The 20,553-nt window shown below is 58.1% G+C and overlaps 3 protein-coding genes across 9 annotated transcripts; 1 reads left to right on the top strand and 2 right to left on the bottom strand.

Annotated features, from left to right (window-relative positions):
* Nucleotides 1-964: 964 nt before the first annotated feature.
* Nucleotides 965-8,739, bottom strand: DDA1 (DET1 and DDB1 associated 1). Of its 4 annotated transcripts, none has more exons than XM_042978526.1 (5): nt 8,583-8,739; nt 3,995-4,071; nt 3,691-3,742; nt 2,804-2,865; nt 965-1,649 (listed from the first exon to the last, which is right to left on the bottom strand). In XM_042978526.1, the coding sequence occupies exons 1-5, from the start codon at nt 8,722-8,724 to the stop codon at nt 1,539-1,541; spliced, it is 444 nt and encodes a 147-aa protein (XP_042834460.1). In that variant the 5' UTR covers nt 8,725-8,739; the 3' UTR covers nt 965-1,538. The 4 variants fall into 4 exon arrangements, with proteins under 4 accessions (XP_042834460.1, XP_042834462.1, XP_042834459.1 ...); XM_042978528.1 differs by having other exon boundaries at nt 3,995-4,075; nt 8,583-8,663; XM_042978525.1 differs by lacking the exon at nt 8,583-8,739 and adding an exon at nt 8,008-8,329.
* Nucleotides 8,740-9,734: 995 nt separating this feature from the next.
* MRPL34 (mitochondrial ribosomal protein L34) lies at nt 9,735-12,499 on the bottom strand. Of its 2 annotated transcripts, XM_042978529.1 has the most exons (3): nt 12,312-12,499; nt 10,709-11,335; nt 9,735-10,470 (listed from the first exon to the last, which is right to left on the bottom strand). In XM_042978529.1, the coding sequence occupies exons 2-3, from the start codon at nt 10,753-10,755 to the stop codon at nt 10,257-10,259; spliced, it is 261 nt and encodes an 86-aa protein (XP_042834463.1). In that variant the 5' UTR covers nt 10,756-11,335; nt 12,312-12,499; the 3' UTR covers nt 9,735-10,256. The 2 variants fall into 2 exon arrangements, with proteins under 2 accessions (XP_042834463.1, XP_007088410.1); XM_007088348.3 differs by lacking the exon at nt 12,312-12,499 and having other exon boundaries at nt 10,709-11,521.
* Nucleotides 12,500-12,576: 77 nt separating this feature from the next.
* ABHD8 (abhydrolase domain containing 8) lies at nt 12,577-19,189 on the top strand. Of its 3 annotated transcripts, none has more exons than XM_042978524.1 (6): nt 12,577-12,884; nt 13,590-13,662; nt 14,105-14,852; nt 16,713-16,883; nt 17,026-17,242; nt 18,498-19,189. In XM_042978524.1, exons 3-6 carry the CDS (start codon nt 14,113-14,115, stop codon nt 18,666-18,668), a joined length of 1,299 nt encoding a protein of 432 aa, XP_042834458.1. In that variant the 5' UTR covers nt 12,577-12,884; nt 13,590-13,662; nt 14,105-14,112; the 3' UTR covers nt 18,669-19,189. The 3 variants fall into 3 exon arrangements, with proteins under 3 accessions (XP_042834458.1, XP_042834457.1, XP_042834456.1); XM_042978523.1 differs by having other exon boundaries at nt 13,508-13,662; XM_042978522.1 differs by lacking the exon at nt 13,590-13,662 and having other exon boundaries at nt 12,578-12,884.
* The last annotated feature ends 1,364 nt before the right edge of the window (nt 19,190-20,553 follow it).

Below are 20,553 nucleotides of genomic sequence, written 5' to 3'. Positions count from 1 at the left end.
TGCCTAGGTCAGACCAACCCCTGAGACTGGGGATTCCAAGGAGTCTGAGAGCCTCTGGGGACTCAGTCCACCACAGCACCACCGAGAGCAAGCTCGCATCTTGTGAGCACCTGCCTTGTGACCACAGGGACTCAACGCAGGCGTAAATGCCACCCAAAGCTGGGAGGAAAAGCCCCTTGGCCCCACAGGGCACAGCTCGGTGGTGACCCCCAGAACCTTCCACCGTGGGAGGCGCCGGGCGGCCCAGGCTGGAGCAGTCTGGCTCAGGCAGGGACCTCCACGGTGATAATCTGGTGGCACCCCATAAAGCCTGGCATTCCTTCCAGCTCCACAGCCCAACCCCTCACCGCCCTCAAGGCTGTAGCGCTCAGCTCCCAGGCCACGGCCCCCACTTGGGGCTGGTGGGCGGGGAGAAGCAGCGTTCCCCCTGGCCTCAGGCCCAGCGTTTGAGGCCTCAAACCTTCTGCCTGGAGCCTGAATGCCCTCTACGTCTCCAAGCTCGGGCCCAAACCCAGCCTGGCTGACAGCCCGCCAGTGGCTGTGTAACTTGCTGACCGACAGCTCCAGGGCTGGGCATTCCTCAGAGCTCCATGTGCCTCGTCTCTGAACCAGGGGCGCTCAAGGCCATGCCACCTGGGCGGTCTCCATAGTGGCCGGTGGGAACACCACCCTGACTCGAGGCATCCAGGGTGTGGGGCTGACCACAGTTATGTCCTTGGCAACACGGACCATCTCTCAGGGGTGTCCTGGTCCTCTGGGACACCTTGACAGGTGAGGCATGGGGGGTGGGTCCAGGCAGGTCTTGGCTCTGAGCGAGGCGGCCACAGCAGGCCCGTGAGAGAATCCAGTGGCTCCCAGGGCCCCAGCATGTGGGGGGGCCCTCTTGGCTCCTCTTGGTGGTGATGAGACGACTCTCAGTGACTCCGTCCTCTGGGGCTGAGGCATACGGAGCCAAGACGCGAGGTCGAGTAGGAAAGATCCTTTTATTGGGGTGGACACGGAGCACGCACTAGTCCATGATAAAATGACTTAAGAGAAAGATCCGGAAATGCCGACTTCTCCCCCCTGGCACACATTCAGAGCAAAGCCTGGGCACGACACAGGTCCAAGCCAAGTCTGTAAGGCCCGGACTGGAGAGCAGGAGCAGAGAGAAGGGCTCCCACGCATGCTGCCGGGCCACAGCAGGGCCCCGGCTCTAGGCCCTTGCAGACACGCTCTGGTTTTTCCGGAGAACTGGGGGCTTGTGGGGGCACAAAGGGGGTTCTGGGGGGGAGGGGTTGTGAATAACAATGTTTTTTAAAAAGCATCTACCAACATCGCACTACTGGGTCTGACGTCCCCTTTAACCATCGCTTGGTACATTTTACAGCATAAATAAAAACTCAAGGAAAATAAATACATCGGCTCCTATGAGGTTGGAAGTGGTATGGATTGTAGGGCGGGGGGCGGGCCGGTGGGGGGCAGGGTGGGGGGCGCTTACACAAGGCGGGCGGGCGAGGAGCAGACAAGACAGGAGGCGCCTGTGGGGAGCGAGAGTCTTAAGTGTCCTCGTGCATGTCCGGGCTGTCGGTCCGTGCGACCTTGCGGGGGGGCGCCGAGCTCTCACCCTCGAGGTCCACTTGCTCCTGGTCTCTCTTCTTGGCGGCGTTCTGAGAGGCAGGGCAAAAGGGGGGGCGCGTAAGTCTTCATCTGGGCGAGCCCCTGAAAACCTGCTGCCGGGCCTGGAGCTGGGCACCCAGCCCAGGGCCTCTCCTGCCTGCCGGACCGCCCCGGGCTGAGCCACAGTCTTCGGGACCGCCAGCCCCAGACTGCCAGGCATTTCCCGGGCCCTGTGAGGAGTCACCACGGCCGGCTCTGCACGGAACACACTGAGGAATAAGCCACCCAGCCAGAGGGCAGAGAGCACCCATGAGCCACCCAGGGAAGGCGTGCGTTGCCACAGAAGAGGAAAGCAGGCCTGTGTGGGAAAATCTCCTTTCCCCCACGGCGGGAACCCAGGTCTGCCGGGGCTGGGGAGGAGGACGGGGTGGGCCACGCAGCTGAGATTTTCAGAACAGTCCCTTCATCATGGGGTCCTCCTCCAACCTCACCCACAGCAGGCTGCTGTCTGATGCTCAGTGTTAGGCAAAAACCCCCAGACTGTGTTGCAGAACGCACGCGAGTTTTCATTAAAGAAAAAGAAAAAAATGTCCTGTGTAAAAAGGCAGCCTCGGGATGGGGGTGGCAAGACCTTTCACTACAACTACACCCCGTTGTATTGCCTGGAATTTTTTTTTTTTAATGTTTAGTTATTTTTGAGAGAGAGAGAGAGAGTGCGAGCAGGGAGGCAGAGAGAGGGAGACAGAGCATCCGAAGTGGGCTCTGCTGACAGCAGAGAGCCCAATGCGGGCTCGAACTCACAAACCACAAGATCATGACCCGAGCTAAAGTCAGACACTTAACCGCCCGAGCCGCCCAGGCGCCCCATATCGCCTGGAACTTTAATCATGTGACATTTCACCATTAAACAAAGATTTTCGGCAATAACACTGAAGTCTGTTTGCTGCCCGGGCCATGCTGGCAGGCTGTGGAGAGCCAGGCCTCAGCGGCAGTCAGGCCTCTGTACCTCCTGACAAGCTCCTACCCATCCCTGAACGCCAGAACCGTATGGCCTCGGCACGCCGTTCACTGCTCTGAAATGCTCTTCCCTCCCCTAGACTGCCTGGCAAACTGCTATTCAGCCACCAAACATCCCCCACTCAGAGCCCCTCTGCTGGCCACCACCGTTGCCATGAGTTCCGGCACCTGACCCCAGGCACCTTACCTTTTTGTCCCATTGCTGATGTAGGTAGCGCAAAAGGATGTTTGTCTTTTCTGTCACAATGACTGAGGAGAAAAGGCGGAGAAAGTTGCGGGAAGAGGCTGCAGGTGGCCCAGCCCCCACCCCGGCCTGCGCTGCCCCGCCCAGGACAGGCCCTCGCCCCTCCCTGGTCTCCAGCCTGGCTCTGCCTGGGTGATTGCGTGGGGACTCCGTGTCTGCACCCCCAGCACGGGAGAGCTCGGGAAGCCTGGTGTTTTTGCTCCAACACACAGCTACTACCGGGGGCCTGAGCCGGCCGCTCCAGCTGGGCCCCTGCTTCCTAGGGAGACCCAGGACCTCCGCCGCACTTGGGGCTCCACCCCCAGGTCGGGGAAGGAAACCCGGCACACGGGTCCAGGCAGACCAGGAACACAGACCTATACAGCTGTGCCCCGGTGAGCACAGAACCCACCCAGCAGGGTCCAGGTAGGTTCCTTTCACAATTAAAATAAAACACAACCACGATAACCTTCAGGTCGTCCTGCTCTGCGCGCTCTGTGCCTTTCTCTGCGGGCCCCTCCACCTGGCCGCCCCCCCTCCCTGAGCTGCCCACCCCAGGCTGGGCGGGGACCCCTCCCCACAGTACGCGGCTCAGGGTCTGCGACGCGGTGCTGGCAGGGGACACCCAAACTCATGGGAGGTGAAGGGGAGGGGGCCGGCGAGCAGCAGATGAGAGCTAATGAGGGCCCCCTCGGGGCCGCATGTGGACGCCAGCATGTGGAGATCAGGAGGCTCCCGGAGAAAGCCAGGCTTCCAGCTGCTGACAGGCATCCCGGAGCTCACCACCCACACCGCCCTGGGGCCCTTCCCCTCGACAGCCAGGCTGAGACAGGCTGACAGAGGCCACTTACTCTGTTCAGATGGGTACTCCCGCGTGGGCAGGTAGACTGAGGGACGACGGTTCTGCAGGAGAGCCGGGGAGGTGAGGAGAGCAGGCGGGCTGACTGGGGTCCCCCACCCCTCACCTGGGCACCCACCCTCCCACAAAGACAACTATGTGCAAGGATGTGGGCGGGGCTGGGCTCGAAGACCAGCCTGCGTTCCTGGCGGGACCTCGACGGTGTGTCCACGTCGTGCCCTGCCCCCGCCCCCCCCCCCCCCCCCCCGACCCCGGCAGCTCCAGAACCACTCCCAGAGCCCTGAACGCGTACTCACCGAAGCTTTGCACACAGAGTCAGCGTGAAATCGACTAAAATTGCTTTTGTTGTAGACAGGCAGTCCTTTCAAAAAATCTGCCTAGAAGACAGGGAAGATGGTAAGTGAGACAGGGCAGCAGGTCGGGCCATCCCTGGGGTGCCTGTGGGACTGGGCTTCCAGCTGACTTCCAGTTTCCTTCCTCGGGTCCTCCCGTGACGTTTTCCAGAATGCACCCTTAAGCTGGCTACCTGAGGTGTACACTGTTGGGACCAGAAAAAAGTAGCCCTGGGATAAGTAAGCGTTCTCTTCTGGGGTCCTCACAACAGCCCTGTAACCAGCTGAGAGCGGGGAGAATGGAGGCTGAGCAAGGAGCAGGGCAGGGAGTCGAACCCGGGCCCAGACCTTCCCTCTGTGCTTGCCGAATATTAAACACCTGGTCTCGTTTCCACATATCCACCTTGACAGAGACCTGGGATGGAAAAGGGCTCGGCTACCCTAAAAGACCCTGTGGGCCAGAGTGACCATAAACAGGGGTGGGGGAGCAGGGCCCTGGGTGAAGGGGAGAGGGCAGCCGGGACACAGGCTGCTGCTGTACGGACACGGGAACCCAGGGTCAAATGAGCTCCCAAGTCCTAAGAAAACTCAGAAACCCAAGTCTTAGCACGCCGTCACCAGGTTGTTCAAGGTGGCTGGGCTTTTCAGAAAATGCTGTGTGGACCGAAGCAGACAGGTCTGTGAACAAGAGTCAGCTCAGGGGTTGCTCCTGGGGTCCACCGACCTGGAGGCTGCTCCGCGAAGGGAGAATGGCCCGTCCATGGCACGGAGCCAGGCCCGTGCGGCTGCCGGGAGCCAGCACCGGAATTCATTCACAGCCCTGACCTATCGAAAGTCCTTTTTCTCTGACACTTTGGCATGAGCTGGGCAAGAAAGGGTGAGCTTTCTGGAGGGGAAAGGCCCTGATTCTGGGAAGGAAGTGACTCTCAGCCATAAGACGGGGGCGATAAAGGCCAGTGAGAGCCAGGTCCACCTCAGGAAACTGAGGCACGAGAGCCTGAGGGATGCTTGGGGAAGGATGATGGCCAAGAGTTTGGGGTGACTTCTTAGCAGAACAGGAGGGCGGCGCTGTCATCAAGCCTGGAGTGGGGCAGGTGGGCAGGGGTTCCTCACATGGCCCGCCAGGGGCTGGAGTCACCCCATGATAAAGACGAGGAAATGGAGGCAGAAAGGTCACATGGTCCTCGTCTGCGTTCACCCAGCCCCACCAAGAAAACAAGAAACCAGATTTTACCCAGGTTCACCCAACCTCAGAGGCCAAGCTCCTTGTTTACACAACATGCCAGTGCCTCAGTTTCCCTTCCTGAAAACCAAGGCCTCAGAGGCCCTGCAGGTCACATTAACCCTCCCTTGGGAGATCCATCCGCATACCTGAGCCAGAACTCAGCAACGTCAGGGAAGCAGCTGTCCAGGTGATGCCCCCCACCCTCTAGGGCAGGTGAGAGCAGGTGTTCCCACCTCTGTAGGGCCCAGCCCTCCCTCTCCTGGGCCCTAGCGAGACCTCGGCGGCACGGACCAGCTAGGGAAGCTGGAGTGTGGGTCAGCCTCCCCCACCCACTCAGGAGGCGTGACGTCTGGGTGACCCACTGCCCCGGAGCCAGCTCAAAGCCCCTCAAATTTGCCTCCTCCATCCCAGGACCCCTGCCCCAATTCCACCCCAGACGGCGGAGCCAAATTCATCCATCCAGCAAGGTTTTCCTCAGGCTCCTACTATGTGGCAGGCCCTGCACCAGGCAGCGGGGCCCTGGGGGGAAGGCACAACAGACCCGCCCTCGGCCCTGGGAAGCACGAGTACACAGGGACACAGGCGAGACTGGAAGAGCTGGTGAGTGCTGAGTGGCCATGAGGACAGGGTGTCGGGAGGGGACTGTGAGATCCAGGACAGCACTGGGGAAAGCTGTGACTGATTCGGGGGCTCAGGAAGGGCTGCCCAGAGGCAATGATGCAGGCACTGAGACCTGAAGGGTGACGAGGGGCTCCTGTCCCTGCTCAAGCCCCTCCAAAGCCCTGGCTCGGCTTGGCCCACGCTGTCCTCCTGCCACAAAGCCCCTCCATCTGTGCTGGTCCTGGGCCACCCCCGCAGAGTGCCCCTCCCTTCTCCATGCTGGAAACACCCACCAACCTCTCTGCTCAGCTCCGAACCCCCTCGGCCCCTTCCCTCTCCCCACGCCTTGAGAACCTCTGCTAGAGCCAAAATCACACCCCGATGAGGTCACTCGTTTCTATGTCCATCTCCCTCGCTGGACTGGCTCCTCCCTGAGGGCAGAGGGCAGGGCAGGGCTGTCTCCATCCTGGACCCCTGGCAGGGCTCACATGGAGCCAGGTGGCAGAGTGGTGAGAGGTGCAGAAACCCCACAACCTGCACTCAATCCCGGTCGGGCCCCTCATTGGCTGGGTGACCTGGGGCAAGTGGCCCCCCAGCCCGGGAAAGAGTTTCTCGCAGAGCTCCCTTGAAGGCCAGCTGTTAGCACCAGTGTGTCTGTGCTGAATAAATGAATGAAGATGGGATGACCGGTACTTCCTGCCAGCCAAGCAGGAAAACAAGGCCTCGGGCACAGGAGAGAAATCCTCACGCCAGCCGGCCAAATCCTAGCCAAAGCTGGGCCCAGAAGCCGTGCACCTGCCTCAGCAGACACTCACCGAACATGTGTGTGCCATCCCCAGGCAGGCAGTCCACCAGTGAACCCACCCAAAGAGAGAGGAAAAGAAATAATGTGCCAAGAGACGAGAGACAAGGGGCCTCCTGAAGTCAGGAAGGGCTCCTCCGAGGGGGTGATGTTCACAGGAGAAAGAACATTCCAGGCAGAAGGAGCAACAGATGCAAAGGCCCTGGGGTGGAAGGGACTCAAGAGTGTGGGGACATGAAAACAAGGACAGTGTGGCTGGAGCTGAGGGAAGAGATGAGAACAGGAGAGATGAGATCACAGAGGTAGACGGGGCCTTGGGGGCGAGGGGGCAGCTGGGGTCTCATCTGGGTTACAAGAAACCCCCAGAGTGGGGCACCTGGGTGGCTCAGTCGGTTAAACATCAGACTTCGGCTCAGGTCAAGATCTCACGGGTTCCTGAGTTGGAGCCCCACTTGGGGCTCTCTGCCTTCAGCGCCGAGCCTGCTTCAGATCCTCTGTTCCCACCCACGCCCGCCCCTCCCCTGCTCAGACTTCTGCACAAACTTTCCCTCTCTCTCTCAAAAATAAACATTAAGAAAGAAAGAAAGAAAGAAAGAAAGAAAGCAAGCAAGCCCTAGAGTATCTTATATGCTAGAAAGTGGTATAATGAGATTTACATTTTAAGTGACAAGCTCGCTCTGGTTCTGGGTGAATTACAGGCTGCCGGGGCGGGGGAGGGGGGGGCAGGATGGAGGTAAGGTTACCAGGGAAGAGGCTGGGGCGGGCGTCCAGACAAGTGGTGGCAGGGCCTAGACCAGGGTAGGGAACTGTGGACGAATTCACGATGCATCCTAGAGGCAAAGCCATCAGAACTTCTTATGGACTGGACGTGGGGGACGAGATTGCAGCAATGAATCAAGGGACAACACCCAGGCTTGGGGACCCGCGTGCTAAGGACCCGCTTTCCCCTCTCCTACTTCTGTTGCCTATCCCTCACCACATCCCGTGGGTTGTGGGCTCGGGCCCTGGGTCCAGGGACCACGGGGTTCTGACTTGCCCTGCAAAAGCTTGCATCACCTCTGTCAGCTCGGGGGTGGGGGTGGGGCCTTCAGCACAACTCTGATGCCAAGTCACCATCCCACTCTGCAGGCTGGGGGACGGACCCCAAAGAACCACTATAACCAAATCCAGGATGAGCGCATGGCCCAACCAGCTGGCATTATTCCCACCTCAAGATGAGAAGCCAGCTGGGAGAAGATGTCACCAGCCCCAAGTCACCCAGCTCATCTGTTGAGCGTTCACTGTCCTAAGCCCTTCACGAAATCAGTTCTCTCAATTGTCACAACTCTATCAAGTCTGGACTATTGCTACCTCCATTTAACGCAGAAAGGCCTGGGATCGGAGAGATGAAGTTGCTCCCTCCTAGGGGCAGGTCCGGGCCCGGAATCCTGGGGGTGGGATCAGGGCTCTGGGGGACCTGGGCAGTCTGTGATGTCGCACTTCCTTTGGCTACAAAGCCCCACATGTCACGAAGTCAAGCCCCCTCCCCCTCCCCAACGCCCAGCCCAGCTTCCCAAATCCTCATGAACTGGAGACACCCAGGCCGGGGAAGCCGAGGACAAGGCCTGAAATGGGGGGTCTCGGGAGACCCCATCCCCACCCCCACCGATTTCCGGGGGAGCAGCGACCCGGAAATGAATGGGTTGTCAGGGCCTGGAAGCCTACATGGGGTCAGGGGTCGGAGAGAAGGAGCTGGGGTGGGGTCAGCAGGAAGCTCACAGCAGGGTCCCGAGGTTGAAGGTTATAGGGCAGAGCGAGAGGCGGGGCGGGGCCTGAGGGGGCCGGGCTGGGAGGTGAGGGGCTTCAGGGATTACTAAAGGTGGGTGGGCCCGCGGCGCCATTTTGTCGAACGGAGGGGGGAGTACGGGCCCGGCAGCCTCTCTCACCATCTTCTGTTTCCTCCGTCGCTGCCTCAGCCACCGCCTCAGCCACCGCCGCCGCCACCACAGCCGCCTTCTTAGCCGCCGCCGCACAGTAACTTCCAGCCACGGCACAGCCCACACTGATGGCGCCGCCGCCCCCCCTCATTGGCTTGCACTCTAGCCCCGCCCCAAGGATAGCGGCCTCTGCGCGCTTCCATTGGCCAGATCCCACTAAGTCACGCGTCCATTGGCCACCACACCTCCTCCTTTGGTGGTCAAGTTCGGTTGAGGAAGCAAAACCCCGCCCGGGAATTGGAGGCGAAGGCGCAAAATCCGGAAGTGGGCGGAGGCCGTGCCCCCGAAGTCTCTTGGGATTTGTAGTCCACAACTCCGGGAGGTTCCGCTAGTCTCGACTTTTTAGCGTTTACTTCACTTTTTCATGTGGTGGCTCATGGAGTTTCCACAGCAGCCCCGGAAGACAGGGACCCACCGTAACACTCCCAGCCTCCTCCCCAGGGTCCTAACCTGTTAACAGATCTAAACTGTTCTGCACTTGCTGCTTAATATCTTTCAACTGACAGCTCAGATTCTCTTGTCCAAATGCCCCCGTGGCTCCCCAGTCCCCCAGGGATGCAATCCCATCTCCCTGGCCCCGAATTTTGGAACCCTCCGGCATCTCTCAGGCACCTTTTATCTTGACACCGGGGTCTAATCCCTTCTCCCTTTGGGCCCTCCCCGATCCTGGTACTTCTCCCAGGAAGCCTTCTCTGATTTCATTCTTCCCAAGCCTAAGCCAGGCACTTCCTCCAGAGTCCCACAGCCCTCGCAATCCTCCTCTCAGCCCCGACTCCGCTGTCTCCGAGCTGCCTGGGTACAAATCAAGTGCTCCTACCCTGCCCACCAGACTGATAGCCTGCCAAGGACAAGGACCCGACACCCAGTACATAGGAAATACTCAGTAGTATTAAGTGGAAACTATGAAGTATTATTATTCCAACAACACAGCAAAGGAGAAACAAGCACCTCAATTCATAGAAGCCAAATGAGCCTCAGAGGGTTAAGGCCTTTGCTCAAGGTCATACAACGCATCCCCAAGGAGCAAGTGAATTCCAACACCAACCCCCTCCCCACAAGCCTCCCCAGACCTGTGGAAAATTATGACAGGTAGAAGACAAATGGAAATTCGGACATTTATTAGACACTTAATGATATTAAGGAACAACGTTAACCATTTTTTTAGGTGTGAAAAGTTGTTTTGGTTATGTTCTTAAAAGGCCTGTCACCAGGCCTGGAGTGTTTAAAAAGGCTTTTTCTAGAAGAGATGCATTCTGATATACTTACAGAAGAAATAACCCGATGCCTGAGATTTGCTCCAAAATAACACAGGAGGGGGCAGGTGGGTTGTGGGTGACTGGTGGTCAGAGCTGTGTACAGAGTACACGGGGTTCACTGTGCTACTCAGTGGGCTGTTGCCGTATGTTCAAAATTCTTCCTAATTCAAAAATCGTAGAAAGGGACTAGGTCTGACTTCCTACTCCCACTCTCAGTCCAGCCCCAGACTTCTCCCCCTGGGCCAACCCCACAATTTGAGGTGCACGCATGTCTGAGTCGTCCGGGCTCCCCACAAAAGCAACAGCAAGAGAGGTCCCAGGAGAGACAAAGGCTTTAATGGGGGTCCCGCGGTCGGCGTCGCAATCCTCAATGGCTCAGAGACTTCCGGCCTTTGTGCATGCGGCGAAGGATGACCTGGACGCCGGCCGGCGTGCTCAAGCGCCGGATCCAGCCGTGTTTGTGCTTGCGTTTGATGTTGCTCGGCTGATACTCGTTCCCGCGCGCCTTTCCCCGGTTCTGCTGTGCGGCGAGGAGTCCCCAGGCGTCGGGGAGCCCCAGCCAGGCCCGGGGCTGGAGCCACCTGCGGGGGTAGAGAGACGGTGCGAAAGGTCAGAGGGGGAGCTCTGTGACTTCGGCGTGACGCTCAACCAGTCTGGGGCCTCGGCTTCCCTATCCGTGCCGGGACGGAGCCTGGCTGCAAGAGGCGCTCCATAAAGGCGCAAGGCGTTGGCAAGTCATGTTGTCCGTATACAGCTGGCACCAGCGCGGGACACCGCCGTTACTTCCAAATTTGGGGAAGGATCCCCGTAAGGACTCACCTCAGGCGGCCCAACTGGCGACCTAGGGATCCGACCAAGAAAGCCATGTCCAGCCGCCCGTCGCGCGGTCCCCACGCCGGCTATTCCAAAGCTTATAGGCTCTGCCGCTGCAGTGCGAAAACTTATGGGAAATGTAGTTTCTCCTACGGCGGAGCCCAATGGCCACCGGGTCCTCCTGGAGTTGCAGTTCTGCGCCTGCGTCCCATCTGTGTGCGCGTCCTTACAGGCAAGGGAGTGTACTTCTTCATGTCGACCAACAGGTGGCAGACGAACGTCACCTCTTCGGCATGCGCCTGCGTACAAGACGTTGCTGGGAGCCGTCGTTCCTTCTCCCGTCGACCAGCAGAGGGTGCCGGGAGGTGACCGTGCGCGCAGCTGGGGGCAGCCTCAGGAAACGGCTGGTTGATCCTCCTTCCCCAGCAGGAGGCAGGCAGATGGCACACAGCTGGCTGGCAGCATTTCTAAGGGCCCAGCCAAGTCTCTGCTCTTTGGCGGGGTGCCCAGGAGACCTGAATTGATGTTGGCCGGATGTCCTTGGGGTGGTCCCTGCTCCTCTCGGGGATTCAGTTTCTCAGTGTAAAACTCATGGGTTTCAAGCTTGCCCTTGGTGGTGGCTCCATTCAGGCCCTAGAAAATTTTTTTCTAATACTCATATCTGAGCCCTTTCCCTTCTCACACAGCTTCTATGGCTCCCCATTGCCCCACGAAAAATACCCAGCTCCTCTGGCAAGCATATGAAGCCCTCCATACACACACACAATAAATTTCAGCGACACTTTCCAATGCCTGATGTTCCCCTATTCATCTCCCCCGTCCCCATCTTTTAAAATCCTCGGATATTTTCCTCTTCCCCAACCCCCTCCCTCCCTTTGGCCCAACCGTGCCCCCGTATAGCTCTCCCCAGACTCTCCCAAAAGCCCAGGGACCCCTCAAGGGCCAGGCTTGGGGCTGAGTCGCTGCAGGCTCCCCAGAATCTCCCAACTTGGAGGGCCCAGAGAGGGGCGAAGGGGACTGTTTACTGCATGAATCGACTGTAGTCTCCCAGGAGCACCCTGAGTGGGCAAGAGTGGGTGGTGGGACCTATTCCAGCTCTGGCAGCAAATTCCAGGAGCTGGGAGTGGGCAAGGAATGGTTAACCCCTTGTCCTCTGAAGTCCATCCTACCTGCACCATCACTTAGCAAACCACTACTAAGTGAGTAGTATTACACTACTAAACCAGTATAATAATAGTGTCAATAATGTATCGAGCACTTATCGTGCTGGTGTTTTTAGCTGCATAGCAAATTCAGGGGATTAATTTCATAGAGAAATAAGGAGTCTCAGAAAAGTGGCTGGCCCAAGGTCACATATCAACAAAGGGCAGAGACTGAATTTGAACCTTGGGATCTCTGACTCCAGCTGGGACCACGGAGTCACCGGTTAAATTGACCAACGGTTAAACTGGCTCGTCTGTGAAATTCCAATTCATCTGTTTAAAGGTTTAACGAATAATAATTTCCGGGACTTGATATCACAAAGCCGTGGTTTTAAGTCCACTTCTGCCCTACAGTCCGACATCTTGCCTTGTGACTTTGTGCCCTTCATGAGCCTCAGTTTCCCCACCTGAAATTGGAAAGATCTGGGAACCTCTAGAACAGAAAGGTCAGCACAGAGAGAGGACCATGGGGTCCCCTTTGGAGGGTACAGGGCAGTTTGGAGGCAGAGGCTAGCCGAGGGGATCCTCTTCGCAGTAAAGGGCTCCAGCTGCTACCTCCCGGGAGCTCCGCAGACCCCAGTTTGAGCCCCCTTCTCGGCCTTGGGGCCAGGCCCAATCCCTCCCTCCACCTTGTTAAGCCCCTAAAGGGGGCGGGGTCGTTACTTCATGAGCCCGCCTCCATCCCCGAGCTGCGGCCTATGATTGGCAGTCTAACTAGGCCAGGTCGGTTCATAGCTGTGATTGGCCGAGGTGCCTGACCGTCGGCATGCGGCCCTCCCCCCCCGGAGAGAGAATTAAAGGGCCGGCTCTCTGAGCGGCCGCGGGATGCCCCCGCGCTGACCGCCGTGGGCCCGAGGCTGCCCGCGTAGACGCGCCTGGGTCGACCCCGTGCCACCATGTAAAACGGCGCCGCAGGCGGACGCAGGATTCTCCGCCCGGGACTCCTCCGCCCTGCCCTGGGCTACGGGGCCCTAGATGAGGTGAGCGGGGAGTGGGCTCTGGGAAGGGGGACACGAGGTCCCCGAGGCTTCCACTTCGGAAGGGGGTGTGCACAAAGCCAGTGCTCGGGCTCTTAGGAACCCACGGAGCCCCAGTGGCCTCAACCCCGCCGCAGGGCTGACTAGCAACCGAGAGGCAGGGATCTGCCTCTGGGGAGGGGACCTGGCGTGGCGCATTTGCGTCCCCCTCCGCAATCCAGGGTTGGGATCTCAGTGGAGTGAGAGGCGAGACCTGCTCCCCCTCTATCATCAAGTCTGGGCCATCACAGGCCGTGCCTTTGGCGTGTCTTATCCCCAGGGCTCACAGGATGGGGACGGGGGCGGGGGAGGGGTTCGTCCCATCTCCAGGCCCTAGACAATGGGGGTGCGCTGCACGGGTATCCCCCTTGAGTTATGTAACAGCCTGTGGTTGCCATGGACACGGAAGGGGGGGGTAGCCCAGGGAGCAGGATGGAGGCCTGGAGGCCCCCAGGGAGGGTTTTACCTTCTCCATCCTCATCACCTTTGGGGATTGTGTGTCAGACCCCCCAGAAACCAGAGCACTGACTGGGGGTCGGGGGGGCGTACAGAGTGTCCGGGCTTCAGCTTGTCCCTCTGTGAAACAGACCCAGTCTGGGTCTCGGGGAGCTGGACAAGGCCTTTTGGAGATCAGTCCCTAACTCCCTCCCTGAGGGCCTCACCTTTCAGGAGCCAGGTTCAGAGGCCTGGGATGGGGGCTCGCTGGAATCTGCACCTTTTTAGGTGCCTTCAGAAGTATAAAGTAAGTTAGTGAGAGTGTGTGCATGAATGGATGGATGGATGGATGAGTGAATGAATGAATGAATGAATGGGTTTAGGAAGCCATAACTGCTATAATCCTCAGCTCGGGGGGGGGGGTGTCCTCATTTGCTACAATGTCTCCTCCTCCAAGAAGCACCCCCTGACTATACCACCTTCCCTATGGACACCTCTTGGGGTCAGCCATAGCCAGGTCCTTCTCTCCAGGATAGACTAGGTTCGCCCAGGAGGGTGGCCAGCCACCATGCAGGCACTGACTAGACTAAACATCTTGGTGCTTGACTGGCTGTCGCCCTCCAAACACTGGGGGCCAGAAGGTACCTCCTAGCGCAGCTCACCTGCCCCAGGTGCAGGGATTGGGTGCTGTGGGGGTGGAGGGTTCCTCATGTAGATGACCCCTGAGATGGATGTGGCCCCACTTCCAGGACACGCCATGCTGACCGGGGTGACCGACGGGATCTTCTGCTGCCTACTGGGCGCACCCCCCAACGCTGTGGGGCCGCTGGAGAGCGTCGAGTCCAGTGATGGCTACACCTTTGTGGAGGTCAAGCCTGGCCGTGTGCTGCGGGTGAAGCATGCCGGGCCTGCTCCAGCCCCCAACCCACCTCCACCACTGCCAGATGCTGCCCAGGGGGACCGGTCTGGCTTGGTCCGCTGCCAGCGCCGCATTACCGTGTACCGCAACGGGCGGTTGCTGGTGGAGAACCTGGGCCGGGCACCCCGTGCTGACCTCCTGCACGGGCAGAATGGCTCCGGGGAGCCGCCGGCCGCCCTAGAGGTGGAGCTGGCGGACCCGGCAGGCAGTGACGGCCGCTCGGGCTCGGGCAGCGCCGGAAGTGGCAGTGGTGGCCGCCGGCGGCGAACCCGGCGCCCCAAGCGCACCATCCACATTGACTGTGAGAAGCGCATCACAAGCTGCAAAGGTGCCCAGGCCGATGTGGTGCTCTTTTTCATCCACGGTGTGGGCGGCTCCCTGGCCATCTGGAAGGAACAGCTGGACTTCTTTGTGCGCCTGGGCTACGAGGTGGTGGCACCCGATCTGGCCGGTCACGGGGCCAGCTCCGCGCCCCAGGTGGCCGCAGCCTACACCTTCTATGCGCTGGCAGAGGACATGCGCGCCATCTTTAAGCGTTACGCCAAGAAGCGCAACGTGCTCATTGGACATTCTTACGGGTGAGCCGACGCTGGGGCGGGGATGGGGGTGAGAGATGGGGGGGGGGGGGAGAGGGGCGGGGGCGGCCAGGACGGGACACCCCCTCGCCAAAACGCTGCTTCCTCTCCTTGAAAACATCTCGTTAACATCTGTAACAAGATAGGGATTCCCGCCACTGCTATCGTTTCATATTGTTTTAAAGCAGCGTTTCTCAGCCCCGGCACCGCTGGTATCTTGGGTTAGGTCTTTCTTCTCCGTGAGGGGCTTTCATGTGGCTGTTGGATGTGTGGCAGCAGCATCTCTAGCCTCTACCCGCTGGTTGCCACTGGCGCAACGGCCTGGTGATGTTCATGACAATCTGAAGCGTCTTCAAATATTGCCCCGGGCCCCCTGGCCGGCAGAATCACCCCTGGCTGAGAACCACTGTCTTCAAGTTCAAAAAGCAGTTGCTCTGAAGACCCCAAGGCCTCCAAGGAAGGGCTAATTAGAATCCCGTAAAGTCTTTTTCCAAGGACGCAGGTTGCTGTAATTTTCACTCTCCCTTAAAGGGGTGATAGATAACACCATCTGGCACTTAGGTGAGTGCTCACTCCGTTGGAGACTGGACCTTGGTGCCTGATCACTGCCAAGGGGTACTATTCTCTCCTTTTTCTTTTTTTTTTTTAATAATTTTTTTGAACGTTTATTCATTTTTGAGAAAGAGAGAGAGCGTGAGCAGGGGAGGGGCAGAGAGAGAGAGGGAGACACAGAATCTAAGCTGTCAGCACAGAGCCTGACGTGGGGCCCAAACCCACGAACCGTGAGATCATGACCTGAGCCGAAGTCGGACACTTACTGGACTGAGCCACCCTGGCACAGTTAAGCCCACCTCACTCTTGATCGTATCCTGTCCCTCTTTACAGCAAGGGTTGGCAAATTTTTTCTCAATGGGCCAGAGAGTAAACATTTTAGGTTTGCAGGACGTATGGTCATCTCTGTTGGAACTTTACAACTCTACTTTCGCCATAGCAAAAAGAGAGCCATAATTGTAAACCAATGGGTGTGGCTGTGTTCCAGTAAAACTTTATTTGCTAAATAATTTACAAATGTACCCAATGGTGAACTTAGTTACTAGTTTACTAGTTTACAAAACAGAATGGCTATAGCCCACAGGAACTGGACCCCTGGGGGCTCTCTCTTCAGGCTGCACCTCTCCCCCTGCATAAGGCAGGCTGACGTGCCACGTTCAGAAGCTGGAGACAGACTATCCTTAAAGGGAAGGGATACATAGGAAACAGGGACCTTCTCTGGGAAACCAAAGGATTTCATTGGATTGCTTCCTTAACACTTGACAATAAGTAACTCTTACCCCTTTGGGGGTCATGGTGGCTTTGAGGATCTGAGGAAAGTTCTGGATTTGGATCTTGTCTCCAAAAAAGAAGAAAAAAAAATTACCCTCAACACATATATAGTCTTGCAATTTGGGGGCATTTCTTTTTTTTAATTTTTTTTTAACGTTTTTATTTATTTTTGAGACAGAGAGAGACAGAGCATGAACAGGGGAGGGTCAGCGAGAGAGGGAGACACAGAATCTGAAACAGGCTCCAGGCTCTGAGCTGTCAGCACAGAGCCCGATGTGGGGCTCGAACTCACGGACCGCGAGATCATGACCTGAGCCGAAGTCGGCCGCTTAACCAACTGAGCCACCCAGGCGCCCCAATTTGGGGGCATTTCAAATGCCACACCCATCCCTCCCATCCAGTGCCCATGGGGCCCCGGGGAGGAATGTTGGCCCTCGAGGACCTGCCTCTGAGTGAGGGAGGGCATGAACTCCCTCACTTACTGTATCCTGCTGACTCCCACCCTTCAACCCTCCCCACCACCCCCCTCCCCACCGACAGTGTCTCCTTCTGCACGTTCCTGGCACACGAGTACCCAGACCTGGTGCACAAGGTGATCATGATCAATGGTGGGGGCCCCACGGCATTGGAACCCAGCTTTTGTTCCATCTTCAACATGCCCACGTGCGTCCTGCACTGCCTGTCGCCCTGCCTGGCTTGGAGCTTTCTCAAGTGAGTGACCCTGGCCCTGGCCGACCCTGGCATCTCCCTGAGTTGGGCGGGAGGGGGCGCTGTACTGCTGGACTGGCATTGCGGGGCACCCCTGGTGGCCCAAGCTGGCATGAGGGCCCCAGGAATGCCTCCCCACCACCAGGGCCGGCTTTGCCCGCCAAGGAGCCAAAGAGAAGCAGCTGCTAAAAGAGGGCAACGCGTTCAACGTGTCGTCCTTCGTTCTGCGAGCCATGATGAGCGGCCAGTACTGGCCCGAAGGCGATGAGGTCTACCATGCTGAGCTGACTGTGCCCGTCCTGCTCGTCCATGGCATGCACGACAAGTTTGTGCCAGTGGAGGAAGACCAGCGCATGGCTGAGGTAGGGCCTTGGCACCCTGGCCCCCACGCCCCGCAGATCCCCCCCGTGTGTGCACCCCAGGTGGACTCTGCCTTGTGCTCCAGCCCCAGGAGACTGAGAGCTAAGATTAAGGGAGGAATCCAGAACGTGGGGCTGCCCTGGACAGGTATTAGGTTATGTGCTTTCCCCGTTGCACATCAAAGGTGCTCTTTACCGCTGGGGTTTGTGTAAGTGACCAGGGACGCAATGCAGAATTCTGGGAGAGGGTGGGCCGGAGGATCTTTAGGTCAGAGACTACCAGGAAAGTGTTGTGGGATCCCCAGCACTTGGAATAGCTCTGGACCAGCAGTTCTGAGCCAGCAAGGATTCTGGCCCCCGGGGGACCTCAGAAATGTCTGCGGCCTTTTTTTTTTTTTTTTTTAATGTTTATTTACTTTTGAGAGAGAGACAGAGCACAAGCCGGGGAGGGGCAGAGAGAGAGAGAGGGAGACACAGAATCCGAAGCAGGCTCCGGGCTCCCAGCCATCAGCACAGAGCCCGACACGGGGCTCGAACCCACCTGAGATCATGGCCTGAGCCAAAGTCGGACGGCCAACCGACTGAGCCACCCGGATGCCCCTGAAATGCCCGCAGACTTTTCTGGTTGCCATGAATGGGGAGGAGGGGCTTTTGCCATCCGGTGGGTGGGTGCCAGGGATGCTGCTCAACATCCTTTGATGAACAGAATGGCTTCACGGTAAAGAATGATCCCCTAACAAGTGTCAGGAATGCCAAGGTTAAGATTCCCGGCATGAGAGACCTTGCCTTTCTGTCTGTCTCAGGGATTATCACCCAGCAGTGAATTTGCTCCCTACGGACATGAGGCAGTGTCTGGAGGCTTTTTAAAGTTGTCACACTGTGGACTGAGGGGAGTGAGACACTGCTAACTGGCATCTAGTGGGTCAAGGCCAGGGACGATGCTCAACATCCCACAGGGCATGGGACACAGCCCCCACCACGGAGAATGATCTGGCCCTAAATGTCAGTAGTGCTGGGGTTGAGAAAGCCTGCTCTGGACGTATCGTAGGCACCTAATAAATGTTGAATGAATACTGAGTCGAGCTCCACTGGGGCGGCAGGCAATTCTCTGCGTCCAGCTTGGATGGAAGTAGAGGGATGAAGGGTAGAGCATAGGAGGGACTTCCTAACGCTGCAGGCGTGGCGTGCGGGTGGGCTTGGGTGCCCCACGAGGCACCATTCTACGTTGGCCACCCTGAGCCTGTGCCCCTCCCCGCAGATCCTGCTGCTGGCCTTCCTGAAGCTCATTGATGAAGGCAGCCACATGGTGATGCTGGAGTGTCCGGAGACGGTCAACACACTCCTCCATGAATTCCTGCTCTGGGAGCCCGAGCCCTCGCCCAAGGCCCTGCCCGAGCCCCTGCCCGCGCCCCCAGAAGAGAAGAAGTAGCCGCTGGGCCGGCCGGGCATCGGGCATCGCTTGGTAAGCCGCGGAGCAGCAGGAGGAAGCCAGGAGCAGCCCCACGTCCGCCGCGCGGACCACCTGGGCGGGCTGTTCGCGCCGGGGGGCGGAGTCAGGGCAGGGAGACGCCCCCAGGCTGGCTGGGTGGGGCTCGGCATTCTCCGGAGCCAAGTGGATACACCGCTCTCCGCTTCCATCCTGCCGGACCCATCGGTGTTTGGGGCCGCAGCCAGAACCCCCGTGGAGGATGACCTTGTACAGAAGTCCCTGCCCCTCAACGCCACGGCCGAGGCAGGCCCCCCCACCCCCCTTCTGTCTTCCGTGTCAGCCGTGCTTGATCCTGGGACCCTCGGGGCCCCGCCTCATTGCCCGAGACCCCCCCCCCCACCCCCCATTTCTTGGCGCTGGGAGCTGTTGTTGCCCAAGGGAGAGGGGAGGGATGGGGGGGCTGGCGCCACTGAACCTGCACATCTCAACTTGTAACTCAATAAAAAGAAGCGACAATCTGAGTGTCCGGACCTGTGCTGGGTGACCGCAGGGCAGGGTCGTCCTGAGCCTGAGTTTCCCCATCTTGCAGGCTGGGCTGATGAGGGTCCCACCCACTCAGAGCTGAACTGCAGAGAAGGAAGGGCGTTGGCTGTCCAGGCTTACTTCCCGAGTTCTCCCTCCCTCCTCAGAATGCAGGGGCTTCTTGGGCAGTATTCCCAGAGCAGAGACAGGCGGTGAGCTCCCCGTCCTTGGAAGGCAGGAGGCCGTCCAACTGAGGTTCATACAGCGGTTAAGGTGAGGATCAGTAGCTGTTGCGTGGGTTGCAGTAGCCATAATTGAGTGCCACCTGTATACAAAGCTCTGTGCCAAGTGCCTGACACCATGTTCGTTCAGTCCCTTTTATCCCACGCTACAGGGCAACTTGGTACCTTTTACTCTCCATCCACTTTATCTTCCAGCTTGGTTTGAGGCCACTTTTGTCGTGAAGAATTTTTATGTTGGAGCCAATGAATCTGTCTGTTTTCATTTTGGGCAGAAGGATTTCTTCTATATTTTCTTACTTTTTTCTTTTTAGTTTATTTACTTATTTTGAGAGAGAGAGCAGGAGCGGTGGGGGGGGGGGGGGGGGGGCAGAGAAAGGAGAGAGCGAGAGAATCCCAAGCAGGCTCTGCGTGATCTGAGCTGAAATCCGGAGTCAGATGCTTAACTGAGCCATCCAAGCGCCCACTCCTCTATATTCTTCTTCTTTTTTAATGTCTATTTTTAAGAAAGAGCCAAGGCACATCTGCGCACACTTGAAGGGGGGAGGAGCGGAGGGGGAGGGAGAGAGAGGATCCGAAGTGGGCTCTGTGCTGACAGCTGAGAGCCCCACGTGGGGCTCAAACCCACAAACCCTGAGATCATGACCTGAGCCAAAGTGATTGCTCAAGGGACTGAGCCACCCAGGCGCCCCTTTTCTGTATTTTCTAATGTGTCTCGAGGCTTGTGTGGACGGTGAGGGGAGAGCATTGTCCCTTTAGTTACTGCATCTTTGGTCCTTTCCCCACTGGTTTGTGAGCCCATCTTTAGTTTAGCGTGGGGTTCTGGTTGAGACAGTGTTCCCCCCTAGCAAATTCTGGAGACATGTTTTATTGCCACAACTGGGGATGGGAGGAAGTGGGTGGAGCCCAGGGATGCTGTCCTGACATCCTACAATGCACAGGACGGCCCCTACTGCAAAGAATAATTTGGCCTCAAATGACACTAGGGTCCACCTTGGGAAACCCTGTTAGACAAAGCCCATCTCTTTGGGGTCTTTTTGGGGGGTGGGGGTGGGGTCTCTGGATTCTTTCCCAGTGACTTCTTGGTGAATTCCTGGGCATATGGCACACTTTTCATTGCTATC

The sequence above is a fragment of the Panthera tigris genome, chromosome A2 (assembly GCF_018350195.1).
Source record: "Panthera tigris isolate Pti1 chromosome A2, P.tigris_Pti1_mat1.1, whole genome shotgun sequence".
Taxonomy (NCBI): domain Eukaryota; kingdom Metazoa; phylum Chordata; class Mammalia; order Carnivora; family Felidae; genus Panthera; species Panthera tigris.
This window is presented reverse-complemented; position numbering and strand designations above follow the sequence as displayed.